Here is an 18,384-nt window from a genome sequence, read left to right as displayed (position 1 = left end):
GTTCAACAAGAGTTCCCAAGTTTTGAGTGTCAGAGGTGGTGAATTAATAGTTTATTAAAAAAAAGACAGCTGTGGATGAAGAAGTGGTGATAAGGAGGAAATGTTGAATTTAAAGGGCCTTTAGCACAAAGTCAGCCTGGATGAGAGATTTTAACAACCCAGATTTGGCAAAACCACAGAAAGTTACTATTTAGCAAGCTACAGTTTTGCTGATAATCTGACAAAAAGATGTGTAGCATAATATCAATGGCTTCGACAAAATGTGAATAGTTTGACTCTAAGTAATTTTCCTAACTGTATAAACCAGCTTTTACTGGGATTTCTGCTGTTGCCTTAAACACTCATTATTTAAGTTCCTAGTCAGTACTTTAATTCTGAACAAAAACATGCTGTGTGTTAATGGGCTGAGTGTTAATCGCTCCCTTCTGAACAGCGTTTTGATGTGTTGGTGCTCGACTTGCGTCTGCAATACATTACTGTGTCAGTTATTGTGATTTAGTTGCTTTTACTTTAGTTTTTTTAAAAGCAATTTTTTAATTTACTCTATTGTCATGCTTTGTTTGTAAAAGTACCATAGGCATAAATAATTTTTGGGAGTTTCCAGACACATTGTTGTGTGTTAATTGTAAACCTAAAATAAATGTGGCATATGTTTAAAAATCTGCTCTTTCAGTCGCTGGTCGCTGTGCATTGTCCTCATGTCTTGGTGCTCCTAAATCTGCTAGCCTAGTGTGTCAACCTTACCAAATTGATATCACTGTTAAGCATCATTGTAGTATAATATTTGGCCTCATGCGGTTATGGCTTCTTTTTGCAGATATGTTTACCAAAAAAACAACAAAAAAAAATCCAAAAACAAGCAGTGAAACTGCAGCTTTGTTTTGAAACTGGACTGGTCACAAAAAGACTTCTACTGTTGGACTATTTAGAAAGATAGCCAATAAATATGGTGTTTTAGCCCTGATGTGGGAAGAAGAGTTTGTCTGACACAAACTCCGTTTTCTTAGGGAACATCCAAAATATTCAAAAGAAAATGCAGCTTGGGAAACTGAAATACCTAGATGCAATGCTATACTTGGGAAGCTATTGGCTGACATTTGCAAGACAGCCAATCCAGGAGCGCTACTCCTTTTTTTTGGCAATGACTGGATGAATCCACAAGGAAGACTGTACTAGATGTTAGCTTCCGCTTTATTGCCAACACGGTTTCCACTCTGTGTATCAATGTAGACTAAGGTCTTTTTGGAGTTTGATCTATTAAAATAGGGGGTTCCAGGTGTTTTTAGATGGGGGTTTCAAGTATTTGCAGATTTCAGCTATTGGTGGGAAGATGTGGTCCCTAACCTCATCGAATACCGTGAGGTTCACTGTTGATACTTTCTCTGTTCATTGGTTACTGATCTCTCCATATTTACATTTCACTTAGTTGCAGAGGTTAGTTGTGATGCTGAGTGGTGCAGACACCACCAAGGCAATGAGGTATCAAATGGGAGACAGGAAAAAAAAGCCATACTTGCAAGGCACAACATGGCATAATAATAATAATAATAATAATAATAATAATAATAATAATAATAATAATACATTTTTTCATTCTTGACATTTATGTTGTCTTCATGATCACTTAAAGCCAGCATTGACCTTGAAAGATAAATTCAAATAATTGACCACCTTGGCACCTTAACATGAATAATAAAGTAACTTTGTGTGGGTTCAAAAACATGACTACAATTTTTGCCTTTCTGATAATTCTAAAATAATATTTTCTGTTTGCTGTTCTTGTTCCAGTTTTATTGTATTCTTATTGCGTTATGTAATGGTCTTTAAAGCTTTCATACATCACACTTTGATCAAACGATTGTTTTATTTCATGTTTCAAGTGTTGGATTGTCAGTTGGAGTAAACCAAGCCAGATTTTGAAGTAATGTTAAAATAAATGTGAATCATTCCTTGAGTATGAAATAATTATTAGTTGCAGCCTAACCACACCGCTATGATTCATACAGACGTTTTTATTGAATAAGGGTGCAGGAAAAAGTGTGTGTATGTGTGTGTGTTTTATATGTTTTTTTTTTTTAGCCATGTGCTATTGATGTAAAAACCGCTAAGATCTAACAGTAAAATGAGGTTAATAGACTAACAGCCTGATTCTCAGTGAGGCAAATGATGGCAGACAGCATTGGCTTTCTGATCCAGTGTAATTCACCTGCCTCATGGCTGGCAAATCACATTAAGCGCTGAAGTCCTATGAGCAGAGGATCCTTTAATCATCAGCTAATAGGCCTTTATGAAAAAGCTGAAGATGAATTCAGCCTACCTGGCTCTCTGTTGTCATTATCACGGCGATGAGTTATCAAAGTGTTTGTGTGTGCCTGCAGCCTTGGTGTGTGTGTACACGCATGTGATGTGTGTGTGTGTTTGTGTATCTGCGTAGATAACGTAGGAAGCCATTACAGTTAGAGTCTGATCAGTTTAGGCAATATCAATACAGCCAGAATAGCGTCTGATGAAGTGATCTGTGATGGTATGTGTTGCATGATGAGCCTCAGACACCGGCATGGCTGCAGGGCATTTGGACCGACAGAATCAGTTAGAACTCTTCAGATCTGTTTCTGTTTATTTTAATTTAAAATAAATAAAGAAAACAAAGTGTGAACATAAACTTTAGTTTTTCAACAGATTTCCATAACTGTAATATCTGTGCCCAGTCGTGCTAAGACAACATTCGCAAGGCTCGGCTTTGTTGCTGCTGACCAGATGGATGTGTTTACAGACAACAAAACCTTGTTAGATAGCTACCCACACACGCTACAACACCGCTCTTGTGTTGCTGTCGTCTGGAAGTGTTTGCGCTGCTTCTCTGATGCCCCCTGGTTGTATATGAGGAGGCCCGGTTTTTTAGTTGTTGTGCTTTAACACTAACCTAACCTTTCTCACCCACTTCATAAATGAAAGATGAAGTAATAGTAGTCTAAATGGAAGTTTTAAAATCTTTGTGTGCGTTTGACTGCTGTATATACAAAGCAGGGTGGTGTCTGTTATGGTGAGCTGCTTAGATTAGGCTCAGGCTCTAAGTGCAGAGGAGGGCCTCGGAGACAATGCATGAAAGCTGGGCGTGAGAACGCCAGTAAGGCTTGGTTCTCTGCAAGAACTGTCTTGTGTTTAGGGAAAATATCCTCACACTCACAGCTCCAATGTCTAGATCCATTTCTAGCAAACAGGTTTTGCAAGAAAAGGGCTCAGGGAGACAGGGAGACTTTTTGTGGGTGTGAATGTGTTTCTGAGCGTGCAAGAGTCTTTAAGGGTAGCCACAGCTGCATGTGCGTGGTTTTTTTTTCTTTTTTTTGTTGTTTTGTTTTTTTATCACTGTATTTCTGGCTTGATGTGCCTGAAAACCACAAATACAAAGATGTGTAGCTGCAAGATTGGTACAGGCTGGTTTCAGGAGGTTCGCCCTGTTTTGTTTTTTTTTGTCAGCGTAATGAAACCGTATCAAACCAAAGCATGTTTTAGAGATCTCAGACCTCAAATTGGGGATTTAACCTGAACTTAAGTAAGCGTTTGTTTCCCCCTTTCCTCCAGGTGGTACAGCAGTTATGTCAAAGAGCTGAAGACATCTCTAACAGTGAGTACGCGCTCTTGTTTTCTTCTTTGCCCTCCACTGCATGTATGTCTGTGTGTTGCAAATCAGTCGATGCGTGACTTTTTGAAATGCATATTGTCACACACTTCTGCTTTTACTGTTGTTTTTTTTGTGGCATGTCAGAACAAACTTGCCGACTCCTCCAGTTTCAGGCCTTATTTGATTTTCATTCATTCAGTGAAAGAGGATGTTTTTTTTTCTTCTTCCCCAATTAAATTTAACAAGAGCCCCTTGAAAAGCAGTTGTTATGATTACATTACAAATTCGGGGTTCATTCAGTGAATCAAGCAATTAATTAGATTTCCTCCATTCTAATCAGAATATTTGTATGAAACGTAGGAGCCTAATAAACATTCTTTGAGTTTGCTATCTGTTCATACCCAACACTGAATGTAAATGGCTGTTAACTGAGCCTGACAGCGCTTCGGGTTTGGGATTCTGCGATTGTGCAGAGTTGTTTATGTGGATTGTTATATGCAGCTTTAATTCTCTCCTTTCTCCGAAGAGCTCCTTCTTTTCTTCTCCGTTTTTCTCACTCTCTGTTTGTGAACACAAGCAGTACTCAGGGGTGCGGCTGCATCCTCAAGGCTTCAGTTCACGCACATGCATACACACGCACTCATCAAGGTGGCAGGTTTTCTTGTTTCACACACACAGACAATGACTTGCACTTTCCTTCCCCGCATCAGTCGAAGGCCCCCGTGCCGATGAGTGTGTCATCAGATCAAATGGGATCTTTTATACGAAGGTTTTCACTGAATGCGGAGCTCAGGGAAATACTTGTTTCACATGTGACTGTCTCCTTTTTAGCCCAGTGTGTTGCCAGACCTGATTCTATCAGGTCTACCGTTACCGCTTCATCTCTCCCGATGAATGATACATTACACCCTCCTCTCCCCCACGCAGGTTGGTGCGGGCAGGTTGTATCATTTGTGATAAGTATTGACGAATCCTCTCCTGGGGAATCAATTTTGAGTGGGGGGGATAAGGGGGTTTGTATCCTCGTCACTCAACCCCCACAGCTGGCTGTTCCTAACCACCACCATGGCTGCCTGACTCTTCCTGCAGCCCCATGGAGAACAAGCACAGCGGAGCACAGGGAAAAATGGAGCTCATCCAAACAGCTATGGTGTAATTAGCTGACATTTGTTGCTTGGAAGACAAGAGAAGGGAAAAAAAAACAACAAAAAAAGCGAAGGAGCTGCTCGACTCAAACCCCCAAAGGAATATGCAAATGTTGAAAGAGAGGGAGAGAAAATAGAAAAAAGAAATTTGTTTAATGGCACAGAGATATAAACTATTCATATGTGATGGTGTGTGTAATTTTGTGTGTTATGAACCCATTGAACTTTGCGTGAGTGGTTGCGCTTGTGCCTTTTAACCCAACAAGATGAACTCCTGGTCTTTAACTACTCGGAGATAAAAATGATGCTTTCCTTCTCTGCTGTTTAGCGTTCTTGCTTTGCAGAGCATGTCTCAAGGCTTTTCAGCCACCTCAGCAAGGCATTACACAACAGAGCTACACAGTACCCACATGAAGAAGCATCCATCCACAGCCGGGATGATTCTTCGGTTCCAGGAAAAAAAAAAAAAAAACACTCATCGTACGAATGTGCCGCGTCGGTGTGTCAGTGCATGTCTGTGCATTTAAGGAAGGGCGCTGTAATACAGACGCTGCAATGCTCACGCAGGCCCATCTGCTTGATCCGAGCTGGAAATGCAATGCTGTTTAATGGCAAAACACTGAGTGGCAGGGAGGTGTGCAGAGAAGGGAGGGGTGTGTGTGTGTGTGCGTGTGTGTGTGTGTGTTTCTCTCTCTGTGTCTAAGTGAGTGAGGGTGTGAGTGTGAAATAGAGAGGAATAAAGGGAGAGGGAGAAGGAGAGAGAAAAACATCTTGAAGGTCAGGAGCAGCGGGCGGCCGTAGGGGAGAGACACGTGAGACGGAGATAGTCTTGCGTCAGCCCCACAGCAGTCCGACTCTTATGTGTGTGTATCTCCTGTGGGGCCAGCATTTCCATCTGCATTGTACCGTGTGTTACAACAGAGGAAGATGCCTGTTTCTATTCTGATAGATAGATAGATAGATAGATAGATAGATAGATAGATAGATAGATAGATAGATAGATAGATAGATAGATAGATAGATAGATAGATTTGTTAATTGCTGCTTGGAATTACTTGCATGCAGTCAGTCATTGAGCTATGGATAATTTTTTTACATGGTTCTTTTGACAGTGGAAGGGGAAATTACACCTTCTAGCCTGAGGGGAAAGAATTTGTGTCTCACTGCCTGTCACAAAACCTGAATAATGTTTCATCAATCCCAGCAACTACTATCATTTTTCAGCACTTATTCATGAGCCTCCTTTGTTTCTCACTGTGCACTTTTTTTTCCGCATGCCCTTTAAACCGGTGCTCTGTTAGATCAGGGAAGTGTTAGAGATAACGCCTAAACATTTAGTACTTTGTACTTGCCTCGGAGCTAAGATTGTTAAAAAGCTACTCCGAGCTTGTCCTCGGGATAGGGAGGCGTGTTGATTCAGCAGGCTCGCTCCAGCTTCACTTTTTGGGCTTTACCCGTCTACAGCTTTGTGTCACTTGCACTCCCACTCATGTTCGCTTCACTTTCACACAGAAACCTCTGGCCGTTCCACTCCTGCCTCCCCTCGGCCTGTACCGTCTCGACAGGATTTAGTTCTGTAGGCAGACTTTTGATTCACCCCCACTGCCAAAACGGCCTCTGCTCTCCTCGTCTCCATGCAGCACGGGGTGAGGCTGCTCCTTTTACAGACCCTTGTGCCATGAATCACTGCTTGCACCCAGGGAGCCTCAGTCCACTGAGGGCCTGCCTGCCCAGACTATAATGTGTGTGGTCATGAGGGGGCCATTTTGAATGGAGTCCAGACAAAACAGGAGCTAAAGCACCCAAGCTGTGAGCTTTCTCATGGAGGGCAACAGCAGGAGTGGTGTGTGTGCCTCTGTTTGTGTATGCTTGTGTGTGTTTTCATGTGTTTCCTGTATCAAAGGTGAGATGTTGGACATACAATGCCTGGGTCTGGGCATTGTAATACAACATAATTGTATACCAGTAATTTATGAAACATTAGGAGAAGCCCTCCAAACCTGATACTACACAAACCTTTGAGCTGAGCACAGATGCGGTTTGCAATTTGAGATGCTCAGACTCTGTGCTGATGTCTGTTTGGCTGTGAGGTTTAAAAACAAGAAGTTATTCAGTGTTAGCAACAAGCTACAGATCACATTCGTATCACCCAGAGGGAGATAATGGTGCTTTTTTTGGTTCTTTTTCTCAATGGTCTGCTTATCAGTTTTAAATCTGTTGCTCTGTCATGTTTTTTGGAGATGTTGTTTTATCGCTAAAACCTTTAAGTATAATTTTTTTGTACCCAATTGATAAATTTGTGATTCATCAACCAGGCTTTTACCGGCCTGTACCTATTTCCAGTTGACTTTGATATGTGATCCACCATTTTGTTTTGTTGTATTTGTACAATTAAATGTAGGATCCATTTGCTCCTTTCATAATTTCCACCCAACTTTGAATCTAAACTTTGTTATTTAGTCTCTTCGTGCTTTCATTCTGGACCTGTAAACAAACCATTCATGTTTGTTTCCATGTTACATGTTGGTTTTCTTTACCAACATGTGTTTTCATGAATGATAAAGATATTTCATCATACAAAATAATAAAATATCTACAGCTAACATTCTGGGCGGGAGGCGGGGTACACCCTGGACAGGTTGCCAGTCTGTCGCAGGGCAACACAGAGACAGACAGGGCAAACAACCATGCACACACACACTCACACCTAGGGAGAATTTAGAGAGACCAATTAACCTGACAGTCATGTTTTTGGACTGTGGGAGAACCCACGCATGCACAGGGAGAACATGCAAACTGGAGATAGGTACCAGCACCCCTCCCGACCCCACTAGGGACAAGTGTGTTAGAAAATGGATGGATGGATGGATGGAAAATAATCAAATATAATGTGTAATTTAATTGCATGTTAATCTCTAAAAAAAATTATTATATTATAATTCTGTAAGAAAAAAATGGCTTCAAGGTCCTTTACAGAGACAGTTTGGACTTTGGGACATGCTTAATGTATGATTGGATTATCGCCTTTACTGACGTGGAGTTTTCTTCAACTTACTTTTAGATACGCATTGCTGGTAGCAGAACATTGCCAAATAACTGAGATTTGTAAGAATCACATCTTTAGGAAAAAAGTTTTTTAAAAAAAGAAGAAAAATTATAGTTTCTATACAGCATGTATAGAATCGATTAGTGTCCAAATCTTTTTTCACATCAATATAATTCATAACAAAACCTTTCAAAGTCTGATTTAAATGTGGTTGAGTACTGTTCAGTTCAATCAAATTACAACCCAGTTCTATTGATAAAAAGTCTGACTAAAGAATAATGTGGTAATATGACTTGATTAGTAGAATAAAATGTTCTAAATAATCACCATGTTGGTATACAGTACGAGTGTTATTCTCCTATTAGGGCTATTTATGGGGATTATTTAGCAGACTATGCTCAAACATTTTCTCTCTTTCTCTTGTTCTCTCAATCTCTCACACACACTCAACCGCACACACACCCACAAGATACCAGCTGTTGCCCCATGAAAGCCTCTAGGTTTATTGGGTCTATCTGCTACCTTTATGGCCGAGCCACATCTCTCCAACTGTCTTTATTCCCTTGCCTCTCTTTCAGACATGGACCTTGTTTCTTGACATCCTCTGTAGCTTCCTGTCCCCCTTATCTCCCTCTTTAGGTCTTATTTCCTCCTCCCTGACTTCAAACACACACACCAAACAAATATTACTCTGTTGCGATCGTGGTTTTGCCTGTAAAACGTGAATGTTGCTCCAAGCGGTTGGTCCCCGCAGGGCCCTGCGCATCTCGGGGGCCTGGTAGGACGGACCCGGGTTGTAACCTGGATACAGCTGCAAACCAGAGGAGCCATTAAAAGTGCCAGGAGGCCCCCAGCTCCCAGTGAGAGCTCATTACTGTTTCTGTGCAGTCACACTCCTCCTATGAAACGCAGCAGTGTGTCTGCTGAAACTAGCCAGGACACTGAGCCTCGGGGAAACTATTACGCCTTGATTTGATGAGAGAGAGAAGAGAGAGAGTGGGAGAAGAGAAAGAACCAGGAGAGGGAAGGTTCGTCAAAACAGGAAAAACGAATACCAAGAATGATATTAATCATTAAACACATCCAGCTTTCCATGAACTGTACTGTGAGAGTGTGAGTATCTGTGTTTATTGGATGTGATTTGCTCTTTGTTCGGTGTGTTTGTGTGTATGCGTGTGCTCTCTGAGGCCCAGTTCAGCTGTCTGGTCTGCTGTGCAGATGGCTGAGTTGGGGCCTGGTGAATGAGATACCCTTTTTTCCTCTTCTGCATCTTAATCAGTCATTCTTTCCTTTCCTTTTCTTCCCTTTTCTTTCTTTTCTTTCCCTTTCTTTTTCCTTTCATTTCCTCGATACCTATTCCTGCTAAGTTTCATTTACCAGCTACATCCTTGGCTGCCTCCTCTCTTTCATCACTGCATCTGCTGAGGGCCATCTTGGGCAGAAGAGAGTTTTGCACCACTCTATTTTCCTCTCTCCTCTCCCTCCTTCTTTATGCGCCTCTCAGGCCTCAGTGCGGCAGCTCTATGCCGTGGCTTTGGAATGAAATGTCTCTTAACCGAGCCATGTGCCCCGGAGCTACGGTAATTGCAGGTGAAATTCAGCTTCCTCTTTAAAATGCCATCTCTCATTTCCAGTTACCGGCCCCCCTCCGTACCTCCCCCCCACTTCTTGCTCCTGCTCTTCTCTCCCTCTGGCTGTCTTTCACAGGCGTGTGAATCCCTCAGCCCCTGTCGCGTCTCTCTGCCCCAACAGACACTCCCACAATGCACAGCGCTGATGGTTGCACAGTGATATCAGCCATGCAGAGGGAAGGGAGGGCCGCTGCCTAGACACACTCAATATGTGTGTTTGTGTTTGAGCGTCAGAGTGCAAGATCAGTATGTGTATGTGAGACAAAAAAAAAATTGAAAGTGTGTGTTTGCTTGGGAGCGGGAGAGATTGAACACACACATGTGTGGGTGTCTTGCTGGGTGTGTGTGTGTTGGGGGGGGTGTATATGCAGGGGGAAAGTAGTGTGTTCTGTTATGTGTGTTTAAGTTTGTGTGTGTGTGTGTATAGCGTCAGCAAGGCATGAGCTGTGTAGAGGTGACATCAAGGTGAACACGGCGTGCAGAACGCTCTGTCGACTCGGGAGGCAGCAAATGGCTCTGTGGCAGATGGAGTCTTTGTCAGGAAAGAAAAATGGCAGCTCAAGAGCGTCAGAGGCGCCCCCCCACCAATCCAACGCATATACACACACAAGTACACACACAATCAATCTTTACGTATGTAAATTGATTTCTATATATCTATAGATGGATAGATCAATCAATAGGAATATATTTGTTTTACACTCTATCTTTCATTTTTAGACACAACTCATGCTTAAACACTCTCATATGTACAGTTATATTCACATAGGCAAGTTTCACCTACTGATGTTGACATGCATACATCTACACCCCCCACCCCCCACACACACACCTCCTGCCCGCCTCCCCCCTGGCTCCTCAGTGAGCTGGGCCAGCAGGCGGTGACCTTCCCCAGCTTGGAGGGTTCCCTGGCTGTTTGATCAATTATCCCTCTCCCATTGTTTACCAGGAAGCAGGAGCAGAGAGAGGAGAGGAGAGAAGGCTCAAAATGGCCACTGTCAGGTGGAGGGATCCATTTCCCTGCCAGCGTGGGGGTGGGGGTTAGGGAGGGAGTGAGGGAGGGAGAGCGAGAAAGACCAAAGCCGTGAAGTGTGCTTAGAGAGAAGGGAGGAGCATGAATTCCCTGGCAGTTGAGGATGATGTGACATTATACCACAGGTACGGCTCTGACAGCGGTTAACATTTGTAATGCTGACATCATCTGGTTTAAAGGCGTCTGCAAGATCTCCAAAGTTTGAACATCCAACCATCAATTATCAATGTATAAATCTGTAAAGAGCATGTTTTCCTTCTACTTGGTGCACAAACTGGCACGGGGAAATGTAATGTCATGTCTATATAATAATGCGTCCACACGCATTTATGCATAATACCACATTACTGCAGGTACACGTCTTATTTTTAGTGTGTAGAAGAGTGTGTGTGTGTGTGTGGTGGGGGGGGGGGCGTACTCTAAAGGTCAGGTGGCAGAGAGAAAAAAAGGAGTGGGAACAAATGATGCACTAAGCGAATGACACTCTGAGGTCCTGCTTTAATATGTATGTATCGCAGGTTGATGGCTGATTTCATTAGCGCCTCTCATTGTTATGCATAGATTGTCCTCCTGCAGCAAAATGAATATTGTATTCACACGCGTGCACACGCTCGCTCTCTTATACACACTCGCGCGACAACAACTGCAATTTTTCAGGGAATACTGTACGTCTGATTTCTTGCGGAGGACTTGAAGAAAAAGGGTGATGTTTCCACAGGCTGTTATCTGTGTCGGCTATAATTAAAACAATTTACAGAGCTGTCATTTTAACTGAGGTTTCGGCAGAGCTGTGGACAATTGCTGTCAGGTAGTTGTGTGATTATTTTGAGGTCCTCGTTGATAGCGGGGAGAATTATTTTCAAAGCCGCAAGGAGAGGCTATCTTTGTTTAAATGACTTAAGCAGAACAAGTTGTTTTGTGTCTGAAGGCTGAGATTACATTCCTCCAGTTTGCCTAAAGATGTGTTTGTGAATATTATGTTGGACGCCATCCATTCGTTTGTGTTTTTGGTACACGTTCTTGCGCATAGTAAATGCATAGGGCGAGCATATGAAGACTCCTGACCACCCCTTCCTAATCCTCTAAGATGACTGCGTTTCAGCTGGAATTCCAGTCCTTAGTGAGGCATGAGCAAATGTTGAGTATGAGATATTAATAGCTATTGTGGGCGGAAAAAGAAAAAAAAACCCTTCTGCCTTTTTCCATATGTTTTGCAAGGAAACAGTCCAGATGGATTATCTCTTGGTCTGGAGCTTTCTGTTGCTTCAACCAGCCCAAATCCAAGTGGTGTCAGACTTTGCCAGGAACACGGGCGCGCACATGCACACACATGCACACACATGCATACACCCATGTGCTCACACTCCTCCCGTCTGAAGTACAACAAGCTATTACTGATTAACATATCTAAACTCAGCCAGTTCAAAAAGCCACTCTTAACTCTCTTATTTTTTTTCATCTTGCTGTTGCAAGAAAAACGGATGACGTGACAGTCTTTCTTCCTAGCATACCTCACGTTCCTCACAGGCGCACAGATATGTTTGTCGCCTTCCTATTTGTTGCCTGAGAAACCATGCTGGCTTGTCTTCTCACATTTCACACTTGGCTTCATCCCCTTAACCCCTAATGCTCAGCCTGGATGGGCTGCGTGACCTCTTGAGTCATGGATGTTAGACTCTTTGGCATCACAAGGGCCGGAGTTGGGCTCTATTTTGCCCAGTGATTGTAAACACGAACAGGAGCAGACTTTCTTGGATTAAAGATAAAGAGAAAATCTGTTGACACTCTTGGCAAACACTTTGTCCCGTTTGTTCTCGCAGATTTCACTCATATTTGTTGTTTGCTTTGGATTTGAATCTCTTTGCAATCTTAATTTCATAGCACTTGTTAGCTGCATGGTCGCCTTGTATTTTAAGATCAAGCATTTGGATACAGACGTTCACACTTGGCCTTTTACGCAGAAAGGAAAGGCAAATCGCCCACACTCGCATCGTTTTTTTTTCTGCACACATACACACAAGCTTCAGAAATACACAGAGGAGCGTTATGTGGTGTGACAGGACGGCACATATTTGGAGTTTCACAGCAGGCTAGCATTCCAGGACAGCGAGAGAGAGATAATGTCAGTGCGCTGCTGGTTAACTCACTGTTTTATCCCGTTTCTAGGCCACAAACCGTGAAGGGTGTCGGTTTGTGACACGCACAACAACCCATATGCACCCACACCACAGGCCACTTTGCCTCTCCGAGCCAGCTGGGTGACAACAGCTTAAAAGAAGAAAAAAAAAACACCAGTGACATACGACGCTCACGGACATGGATTCCTGCTTAGACAAAAGAGGTGTTCTTGTGCGAGTTTCCTCTTCTGTGAAACATAGTTTCTGGAACCAGGAAGTGTGCCACACTGACTGACAGGATGTAGGATGTTGTCATATTGGTGTTTAAATTATGCTAGTAGAGGTCGCAGTTTCCCAAAATAGTTTTTAGTTTTTTACTGAACGTATCACTGTGCAAAACATCCACTTCAGGGGAAGGCTTCATGAGAGTCTTCATTCTTAATACCCTAGTGATGCTATATTTAAATAAAGGAATCATGAAATTCACAAAGTCAGCAGTGTAAAAAAGAGCTTCCTCTCTCTAAAAAAAACAACACAAAACAACCCACCCACACCGATTTCAGCCTTGTTGTGACTTGTTTGTCAGTCGTTGGAGGATTTAGGCTCATTCCAAAAAAAAAAAGAAAAAACAATTGCACTTAAACACCCTCGGCTCCAAAGGATACGAGCTGGTTACCCATCAGCACAGCGGTGCAAAAAGAAAAACACAAAAACAAAACAACAACAAAAAAGTGAAGCCTGTGAGACAAACTAGAAAATACTCCCTCTCTCTGTATGCACGTCAGGTGCTTGTATGCTGTTGTTGCTTTCATCATCGTTGTGTGTTGTCGTGTGCAGCTGTTTGCTCTCCAGTTAGTTTACTGTGTAGTGAGTTAGTAGAGTTACGACAGTGCACAGTTTCTTTCCACTCTGAGCGTCTCTCTGATTTATTCTTAACATCTGTCTTTGGCAGGTGTGTGAAACCAAAAGGTTCTTTCTCTGAGCTTGTGATGCAGCTATCACTAGTGACTGTTTGTTTCTGGTGTATGTGCACGCATTTGTGAAAAAAAACATAGAAAAAAGCAACACAGAGTGTCCTCCTCTCCACCCACTCTTCGGGATGAGTCACTTTTGAGCCCTGTGTAATCCAAGCCTGTGTTTCATGTGTGTGAACAGACAGGACCCTGAGCAATGGTCTTGGTCCTGGCTCCCTCTGGGGCAGTGAGTGGGTGAGACAGAGCCATCAACATCAGTCCTAGGCAGCTTTGGTTTCAGCTTCACTAACGAAAAAATCAGCTTGTCCTGACATGGACAGAGATACACGAACAAAACACAAGCAGAACCAGAGCTATTATTCATTCCTCTCTTTAGCTCCTCCTGAAATAATATCAGGTAACAAACTAGGGACTGTTGGCATGTATTATTAGAAAGGCTTGAATATGTAGGAGGGGACCCAAGAAGTGTGACACGCAGTTGAACACAGTTAGCTTTTAGTATCGGTGTGTGTATTTAATAGACTGATGTGTAAATCCAACGGTGAAAGCGTCAGTAATGTCAAAGCCAGCTTTGGCGCAGTCAACAAAGGTTCAAATATTTTGACTTTTTATGTGAAATCGCTCAGGAAAAGTGTGGTGGAAATAGAGCCATGTCGCAGGGAAAAAAAAGGTTGTTCCATTTTTGTGGATATTCTGCACAGTTTTTCAAAGCTCTCCGCTGCGGGTGTGACAAACTCCTTTAAAGGCACATCTGGTCTTTTAAAATGGTCTTGTAGGTTTGGCCCCTCGGGGGAGAAAAACTGTCCTGGATAGAGCAGCAGAGGGGCGATACTTAAAAAATGGTGGAGTGAAGCCGTTACACATTAACATGCTCATTCACGAGATTTTATCCTTTTGGTAGAGGGCTAAAATTATGATAAGATAATTTTTCCTCCTCCTGTAAAATATTTGGCATCAATTTAGATTTTTTTTTTTTGCTTTTAAGTGAATATGATATATTGCATCTGTTTCCTGCCTCCAGACTGCACTGACTTAATCATATAATCTTAACCCATTCCATTTTGTGTAATATTTTAGAATTTACACCCATTTTAGTTTGCGTATCTTTTTTGTATTAATAAATACCAATTACTTATATAATTGGTATTTTAATACCAATTATTAATTTAAAAAGTACAGTTTTTAAAGCTGTAAATTAAAACAAAAAATTACAGTTTATAGAATTTTGCATGCTGGGGAATTTGCTTCTCCAACCAGACATAAGTGTGCTTTAAAACTTTGTGAGTGTTGCGTTGTCATTTTTTAAATTCTTGACAGATAGAGACGCTTACTTCTCTATCTGTTATTTAAACAATGTGACAACTTTGGGCAAATTTGTTCAAAGCAACAGGTGGTTTCTTTTGAAAAACTGGTCTGTAAAAATACGGAATTAAAAGCAATTAAAAATAAATTTAATAGAAGAAGTGACTCCCCGCCCCTGCAATCAAGAAATAACAGTTAATATCAGTTAACAAAAAATTTACAGTAAGTCACATTTTCAACAAAAGAACTGAAGCATTGGTTGTTTGATGGTGGCAAAAGCCAGATTACAGGTAAATAAACCCTAGTAATCACTCTCCACTTTACAATGAACCTGTTAAATGGATTCAATGGCAGACCAAATTTGATTTTTTTTGTATTTTTTTATTTAATTATAAGACTAATAAATTTATAACCTACAAAAAAATATCTATGCCACTAAAGTTTTAGTATTTCTAAAACTTAAATTTTCATTCATTCAGTGGTTCTTTCACGGATTCATTCATTCAATTATTCATTTACTCATCCAACAGTTAACATTTTGGGATTCACTGGCATGTGAATTTAAAATATCCATCAGAAGCACATGATTTTGTTGATGCAATTTTAGGCATGTTTAGAGTGCTGATGCTTAGTCTTGTTTTGGAATCTTTCTGCAAGTTTGTTTCACATTGTTGCTTTACAAATTCAGACAAAGCTACTTTTATGCTGTGTTTATACAACACTTGCATGATTTGATTGGAGCAAACATCATCACAAGGCTTCCACGTCACCGAAGTCAGTAAATGTCCCAAGGGGTTTGATTAAGAAACCCTTTAAACACAATCCAATGGCTGATTATCCTTTAAAATCAGGTCAGATGTTTTATTGTGAAATTGAGAAGAAAAAAAAATTATATATATATATATATATATATATATATATATATTGTGAGTTCTGTTTTTGTACTTTTGTTTTAATGTATGTAGGTCAACTCAGGATGATACCTGGTTTTATCATTTCCATTTTGCTGTATGTGATTGCTGTGTAAGGCCTCTCATGCATATAAACAGGTTGTTGTAAATATGTTAGCAAAACTAGCACAACTCAAACACATATGTATTGTTATTGGCATAATTTTTCCATCTGCATGCCATGTTTTAGATTGAAACACTTTAAACGTAAAATTGTATTTATCCCTTTGGGTTTTCTGAAGAAAATATAAATTACAAGACCTACAAATGCTATCCTTTAGTTAAACATTCTACAGCATATCAGACACAAGTCATTTCTCAAATGCCTTGTCTAGATTCCTATTACAATACTGCCTTGACATCAATCATGGCGCAATGACTATAGCTGTGAATATAGATTATGTTTTATATCTCTGTTACAAAAACAGTCTTTATCTAAATGCTATACGAGGCCAAAATGATACTGTTTTTATATTCACACAAAACAATTTATCATTGATTGATTTGTCAAAGTTACCTTTATGAGTAATGTACATCTCAGTATTGACTTCATTCAAACCTTACAGTTCACTCAATAGACTAACATGTAAAAGCTTGCAATGACCTTTGTAAGATAAACAGATTAAGTCAGCCTCATGTGCACTGTAAGCTTGTCGAAGAGAAAACAGGAAGAAAACTGTCCAGCATGGTGATTAGGTTTTTGTTTTTTGTTGTTTTTAAATTGATAGCAATTTATGTATTTATTTTCTGCAGCAGTTTAGAGTGAGGTGAATACCAGACTTTATTTGACTGTAGTGATTTGCTGCATACGAATGTAGAACAATAACATTCACTTTCCACAAGCTTAGTTGGACTCATACTCATACAACTTTTTGTCTCTGTACTTTTTGTCTCTGTACTTTCACTAAATGTAGTGATTCAGTTTGGTTGCTGTGTTTATGTTTGCATGTTGGTCCGTGCCTATGTGTGTGTGGGCATGTGCATAGGGGTGTGTGTGTGTGTGTGTTTTTTTTTCTTTTCATAAGTACGAAGATATCCTAAGGGGTTTTTTCCCCCCTTTTACTCATTACAAATGCTAATGTCACATTAATAAAATCGGCTTAGTTTAAGGTTTATAGCGTAGCCTACACTGAGAGATTTGGCCCTGACACTTCCCACATATTTCAAGTCGAGTCACATTTTTTTCCTGTGGGCATACTATTCTGAGATACTTTAAAAATGCTCTGGCCCTAAGTGAAGCTTCAGAGGGAAAGTTTAAGCCACGGTTGCCAAGGTTTGTCAGTGTTGTGAACTCTTGGGCCACATGCTCTCAGCTTATGAAAGGCAAGTGTTAACTTAGGTACAGCAGTAATGGCTTCAGCGCAGGTCTGCCTAATGTAAACATTGCATTAATGTGCTAGCAGCGGTTTGTGGAGCCACTAGCTGTTAATCATTGCTCAACCGAGAGCTTGTCGGGCACAACAATAATATACCGGAGAGTTAATCAAAGCTATAGATTCCCTGTTTATGCCGACGACATATTTGCCAGCTGGATTTCTAATCATTCGACCTTTCTGCTGAGCACGTACTGTAATATCAGCAGCCATGATTCTGAGGGTCAAATAAAAATGTGAGTAAACGACTGCTTTCAGGTGTCCTTCTCTCAATGCAGCTTTATAATGGACTAATTCGTCCTATAATATTGGTGTGTATTACTTGTCAAAAAACATGTTAAAAGCAACTATTTAATCTAGTGCACTATCATTTGTGTCATTTTAATAATCAGTTTAAAACTTTTTTGTCTGTTGATTATGACATGAGGCACTTTTCAACATTTTTCTTCACCGCTGTTTTCACTTCTTGCCTCAGTTTTATATAATTTTCTTTCAAATAAAAAAGGGACTAAACGGAATAAGAAGGCAAGATTGGGATTTCTAATTAAAAGCCAGTGTTGTAAAATTGATTAGATTATGCTAATGAATGGAGATAATATCTTAAAAGCAGCGTGAGGAAAAGAGATAGAGGGAGTGGAAAGGAGTGACAGTCCAGCCGCCATTACAAGCTGCTAATTTCTGCAGAGTGCTTCATAAAATGTCAGAGCGCTTCTCCCTGAGCAAGACACTGAAAAATGGCAGCGCTGTGATGTGCTGGCACCTCACCTGCTGCACTGTGTGTGTATGTGTGTGTGTGTGTGTGTGTGTCTCTCTCTCTCTTTCTCTGGTGGGGTGTGTGTGTGTGTGTGTAGCGAGAAACTGTGACTGTGTGTTTATCTGCAAGAGTGTGTCCTTGCTCGTCAGTGTGCGTGTGCCCATGTGTGTGTTTTCACATCTGTGCGTGTGGGCACGTGCGTGCGCATGCACGTGTGTGTCCACGCTGGCCTCCCTCCCATGTTGCAGTGAAGCAGAACAGAGTGGCTGACTGCCTGCTGCTTTGCCTCCATCTCTGTCAATACAACGCCATTCTCTCCCAGTCGGTCATTTTCACATGTTTAACATTAGGCGACGCACCCATGTGAGCAGAGGAACACGGTTGACAGACATGTTGGGTTTAATACAGCTAGATTTTCTCTTCATCAAAGTTTATGC

General features: G+C 41.2%; 1 protein-coding gene across 13 annotated transcripts in view; it reads left to right on the top strand.

The window, feature by feature from the left end:
* Positions 1-18,384, top strand: part of LOC114143616 (bromodomain adjacent to zinc finger domain protein 2B-like) — an 83,479-nt gene that overhangs the window by 21,043 nt on the left and 44,052 nt on the right. For 2 of the 13 annotated variants that reach the window (XM_028015830.1, XM_028015834.1), the window contains exons 1-2: positions 3,386-3,448; positions 3,583-3,625. In XM_028015830.1, the coding sequence (XP_027871631.1) occupies positions 3,410-3,448; positions 3,583-3,625 (82 nt within the window). In that variant the 5' untranslated portion in view covers positions 3,386-3,409. Of the gene's footprint in view, positions 1-3,384; positions 3,449-3,582; positions 3,626-18,384 lie in introns of those variants that run through there. The other 11 variants (XM_028015823.1, XM_028015822.1, XM_028015829.1 and 8 more) reach the window with 9 other exon arrangements.

This window comes from Xiphophorus couchianus, chromosome 4 (assembly GCF_001444195.1).
Source record: "Xiphophorus couchianus chromosome 4, X_couchianus-1.0, whole genome shotgun sequence".
Classification (NCBI taxonomy): domain Eukaryota; kingdom Metazoa; phylum Chordata; class Actinopteri; order Cyprinodontiformes; family Poeciliidae; genus Xiphophorus; species Xiphophorus couchianus.
This window is presented reverse-complemented; position numbering and strand designations above follow the sequence as displayed.